This window comes from Papaver somniferum, unplaced genomic scaffold, assembly GCF_003573695.1.
Source record: "Papaver somniferum cultivar HN1 unplaced genomic scaffold, ASM357369v1 unplaced-scaffold_135, whole genome shotgun sequence".
NCBI lineage: Eukaryota > Viridiplantae > Streptophyta > Magnoliopsida > Ranunculales > Papaveraceae > Papaver > Papaver somniferum.
The window spans coordinates 1-4,463 of record NW_020622713.1 but is presented as its reverse complement, the minus strand read 5'-3'; the positions used below and the strand labels follow the sequence as shown (position 1 = coordinate 4,463).

Genomic DNA, 4,463 nt, shown 5'->3' with positions numbered 1-4,463 from the left:
AAACGTACCTGATCCTACATATAGATTTTACATTTAACGTCAACTGGGACGCAACCAATGATATCATTTGGGAGGATTGTAAATATTTGTCTGTTTGTCGTGATATATTCTTCATACTGTGGTATACTATGAACTTCCAGTATAACCAAAATTCAATGCAAGGAAGAATTTCCACTATAACAAAAATTCTTTATAACCTCACGGTCACATGGGGTTGGGGCCCTAGTCTAAGTGCTACTAGGACCCGTCTCCACTCGTACATGTCGTACCCAAAAGCGACTAAGAAAAAAAATTGGTGTACACACTAGCTATTTTATAACTAAAACTAAGGCTAAGTCCTATGGTGTTCTAATCTAGCATCTAGATTGGCAGTTAAGTCATATGGTCATTCCAATCTAACATTTAGATGAGCGTAATGGAACAAAGAAAAGTAGCTGCGCTGAATGGAACATCTAAAACAAGAATTAGGTTGCCCTGAACGGAACAACGCAACCATCTCAGCCGTCGGAACAAAAAATACATAAATCACGCTAAACCATTCTGCGAAAAGGTGATTTTGGCTGCGCTGAACCATTCAACGAAACTATCTCACTACTACTTCGCATGCGAGATATATCTAGAGAGAGAAGTAATGATTTTTGGCTAATCTAGCAGCCAAATCTAGTTCATAGGACTTAGTCCAAGCAGGCCGCCATCTTAATTACGTTCTTGGGAAAATATGGAATAAGTCAAGTGCGAAAAAAAGAAAGAAAAAAAAACACAAAAAAAAAGAAAGAAAAACTTGACATCGAGCCAGGGATGCCCTCTTACATAGGAAACAAATGTTTGATTTCATGCTTACTCCAAATTTGCATGACGCTCATGAATTTTATGTGAGACGAATTTACCTCTATAAGAATCAGTTTTATGTGGTAGCTGCTTTGATAAATATTTTTTTAATAGTTAATTGAGTGTCATCGGAAGAAATAGGTTTCAAATTTGAGGTGACGGGGGATATTGAATATGATATTTCTTTATCAAAGATCATTCGAATTGACCACTTGAAATGCCATAATGGCAGTTGTGATTTCTTTTTAGTGTTACCATTGTTGTAATATTTCGGTAGGTCCCAAATGTACTCTTTTTAGTTCAAGTATAAAACACTTGAATTGCTAGAGAATTTAATTATCTGTAATCAGTTTTTTCTCTTATCTACAAATCATATTTTTCAGTGTTTTTCCTATTAATTTCTTAATTAATCTTCATCAACGCTGCCACGGGCAGGACGGGCCCATGCCTAGCATCAAAAGAAAAAAATCCTCGTCAATGCTGAATTTATTTTTACACCCTATATACACCAATTAGGTTTTTACACTGGAAATTCAATAATATTAAACTGGAGGTGCATCCACCCTACCGAAACAACATATAGATGAGTTAGACGACTCAAGTCTGAGCACCGACCAACATAACATTCCTTTATGGGCTTTTAACATGTACACCGTGAATATCGCATGAAGCCTAAAATACATTAAGTTATTTATCTTTTCTAACAATAACTCTATTCAACCCACTATTCTAACTCACCATCAAACCCACCACATACTGGCATGCCTTTTTGACTTTTCATTTTTTTCTCTTTCTTGCTGATGTGTTCATATTTGTCGTTTTTATTTTCGTTTTCTAAATTTGGTAAAACACCAAAATCAGATCTTAAAAATTCTCACTACCATTACCGGTGCCAAAGAAGAAATATATAGAAGAACTTGAAATCATCGAAAAAACTACGAACTACCATTGAAGAAGAACAAAAATACCACTAGGTAATCTATATGTTAATCTTGCATCATGATTTATTTTTTTATTAGGGTTTATAAATTTCTTATTTGATTAAGAAAAGGTGATAAACTCCTTATTTAATTTAAACCTAATGAAATTATGTTTCACTTGTTAATCACACATCTTTTGCTTGAGAATAACCGAGCATCGTTTTGTTCATAAATCTAACCCAATTGTATGCATGTGTTCTTTTATATGTAACCATGGGTGAATCTCAATCGGCTGGTGAGTAACTTGAACAGCGCAATACTGCACATGATGATGACAATGACCAAGGTGATCAGATTGTCTTGCCAAAAGTTGGTATGAAATTTAACAATGTTGATGACTTATTTGAGTTCTACCGTAGTTATGCATTCAAGACAGGAATTTCTTGTAAGAAACGAACATGCAAGAGGGATCATCATGGAGTATTAAATTTTGTAACTTATTCTTGTACGAAATAGGGGAAGAATCATTCAGTGTCGGACTCTCCATTAAATTTTCCTCCAACACAGAGAACTAATTATAAAGCAAAAATTTCAGCGAGATTATGTGAAGATGAAAAATGGATGATAAGCGTTGTTGCTCTTGAAAATAACCATTTAAATAGTCCATCGAAATCTCGACATTTAAGAGGCCACAAAAGGATCGACACATCTACAAAGAAGAAAGTTTTGGTGAACGACAAAGCAGGAATCAGGACATGTAATACCTATGGTGCATTAGCGGTTTAAGGTGGTGGATACGAAAGCCTCCCTATGATGAAAAAACATTGAGGAATATGGTTGCTAGAGAAAAAAATAGAACTTGGCGAAGGAGATGCTACAGCACTTCTGGATCACTTTACAGACATGCAAAATAGGGATCCAAATTTCTTCTACAGAATGGGCATTGACAAAATGGGCGGTTTGAAGAATGTGTTTTGGGATGATAATAGATGTAGATAAGCCTACAAAGAATTTGGTGAAGTTGTCACCTTTGACACAACATACTTGACAAACAAGTATGCAATGCCTTTTGCTCCATTTGTCGGGGTTAATCATCATGGGCAGTTAATTTTATTTGGTTGTGGCTTGCTTTCTAATGAGGAAAAAGAAAATTTTGCTTGGTTATTCAGATCATTTCTCGATTGTATGAATGGAATCACTCCACAAAGTATAATTACAGACCAATGTAGTGCGATGAAATGGGCAGTTGAGAAAGTTTTCAAGGATACCAAACATCGTTGGTGTTTATGGCACATCATGAAAAAAATACCTGAAAAGTTGAGGAGGTATAAAAATTACTTAAGGATTAAATGTAGGATGAAAAAAGTTGTTTATGATACACTATGTCTAGCTGAATTTGAACAACACTGGAGTGACATGTTGCAAAAGTATGAGAGATTGAAACATAATAAATGGTTGAATAAATTATATGAGGAGAAACATCGATGGGTGCCTTGTTTTGTGAAGACCACTTTTTGGGATGGGATGTCGACTACACAACGATCCGAGAGTATGAATGCATTTTTTGACGGGTATGTTCATTCAAGAACGTCTTTGAAGCAATTCGTTGAAAAATTTGATAATGCACTGGGATACAAAATGGAAAAGGAGCTTAAAGCAGATGCTAGATCGTTTTCAACAATTATTCCAACCTCAACTTCGTATAATGTGGAGAAACAAATTCAAATATTATACACTCATGCGAAGTTTAAAGAGTTTCGTAATCAGTTGATACGGAAAATGTATTGCGAGATAATTGGTAGTCAAGATGAAATCAAAGATGGAGTCATGGTTCAAACTTATGACATACAAGAAGAAATTTACTATCAAAAACCACCATAGGATAAAGAAGAAGTTGATGATGATGATGATGATGATGAATTGGTTGCATCAATTGAAGATATTACTTCACTAGATATGGAACATACTGCACCAATTGAAGAATCTGAATCTGAACCCGAACTTGATCCTGATATTGATTGATCGATGAAAAATATTATCTTTAAGGTATGGTTTCAGAAAAATTAATGCAAAGTCGAGTATAGTTGTCATAGATTTGAATTTCGTGGAATACTTTACACGCATGCGATATGTGTGTTACTTCGTAATGATGTTTTACTAATCTCAGACAATTACATATTAAGAAGATGGAGAAAAGATGTGAATTTGTTACACACAAAGGTGCCAATAAATTTCGATAGTTGGCATTTGACTCCAGCAGAAAAACGTTACAAGAAGCTATGTGACTATTTTGCAGAACTTGCAGATGTAGCTTCAAAGGATAGTGATAAGTGCAGTAATATCAAGAAATGGATACTGAACAATTGATAGAAACAGTGGAAAAAGGATCTGGTATTGAAGAAGAAATAAACAACTCTGGTCAAGAGAATGAAGCTATAAAAGTAAGTAATCCTCCTCAAGCAAATACAAAAGGTAGGACTTGTACTAACCGTTTGAAGCCTAAGCAATACAAAAGAAAAGCGAAAAAAGAAAACGTCAACGTAAGTTACTTATCCGTTTTCATACTATTTATATTTTAGTGTCCTGAAGGTGTCTAATTTATTAGTCTGATGTTATTGAACTTTGATGTGCATTTATGTTTTAGACCAATGAACAAATACCGAGTCAACAAAGCTTGGTAAGTAATATTCAGCCATCGAAGAAAAGAAAAACGAG

The 4,463-nt window shown here is 34.7% G+C and overlaps 1 protein-coding gene across 1 annotated transcript; it reads left to right on the top strand.

Moving 5' to 3' along the window:
* Positions 1-1,776: 1,776 nt before the first annotated feature.
* Positions 1,777-3,668, top strand: LOC113333943 (protein FAR1-RELATED SEQUENCE 5-like). The gene is made up of 2 exons (XM_026580303.1): positions 1,777-2,094; positions 2,168-3,668. The coding sequence occupies exon 2, from the start codon at positions 2,811-2,813 to the stop codon at positions 3,627-3,629; it is 819 nt and encodes a 272-aa protein (XP_026436088.1). The 5' UTR covers positions 1,777-2,094; positions 2,168-2,810; the 3' UTR covers positions 3,630-3,668.
* The last annotated feature ends 795 nt before the right edge of the window (positions 3,669-4,463 follow it).

Coding starts and splice junctions, on each gene's coding strand:
- LOC113333943 (XM_026580303.1), top strand. CDS start 2,811: ATGCCTTTTGCTCCATTTGTCGGGGTTAATCATCATGGGCAGTTAATT.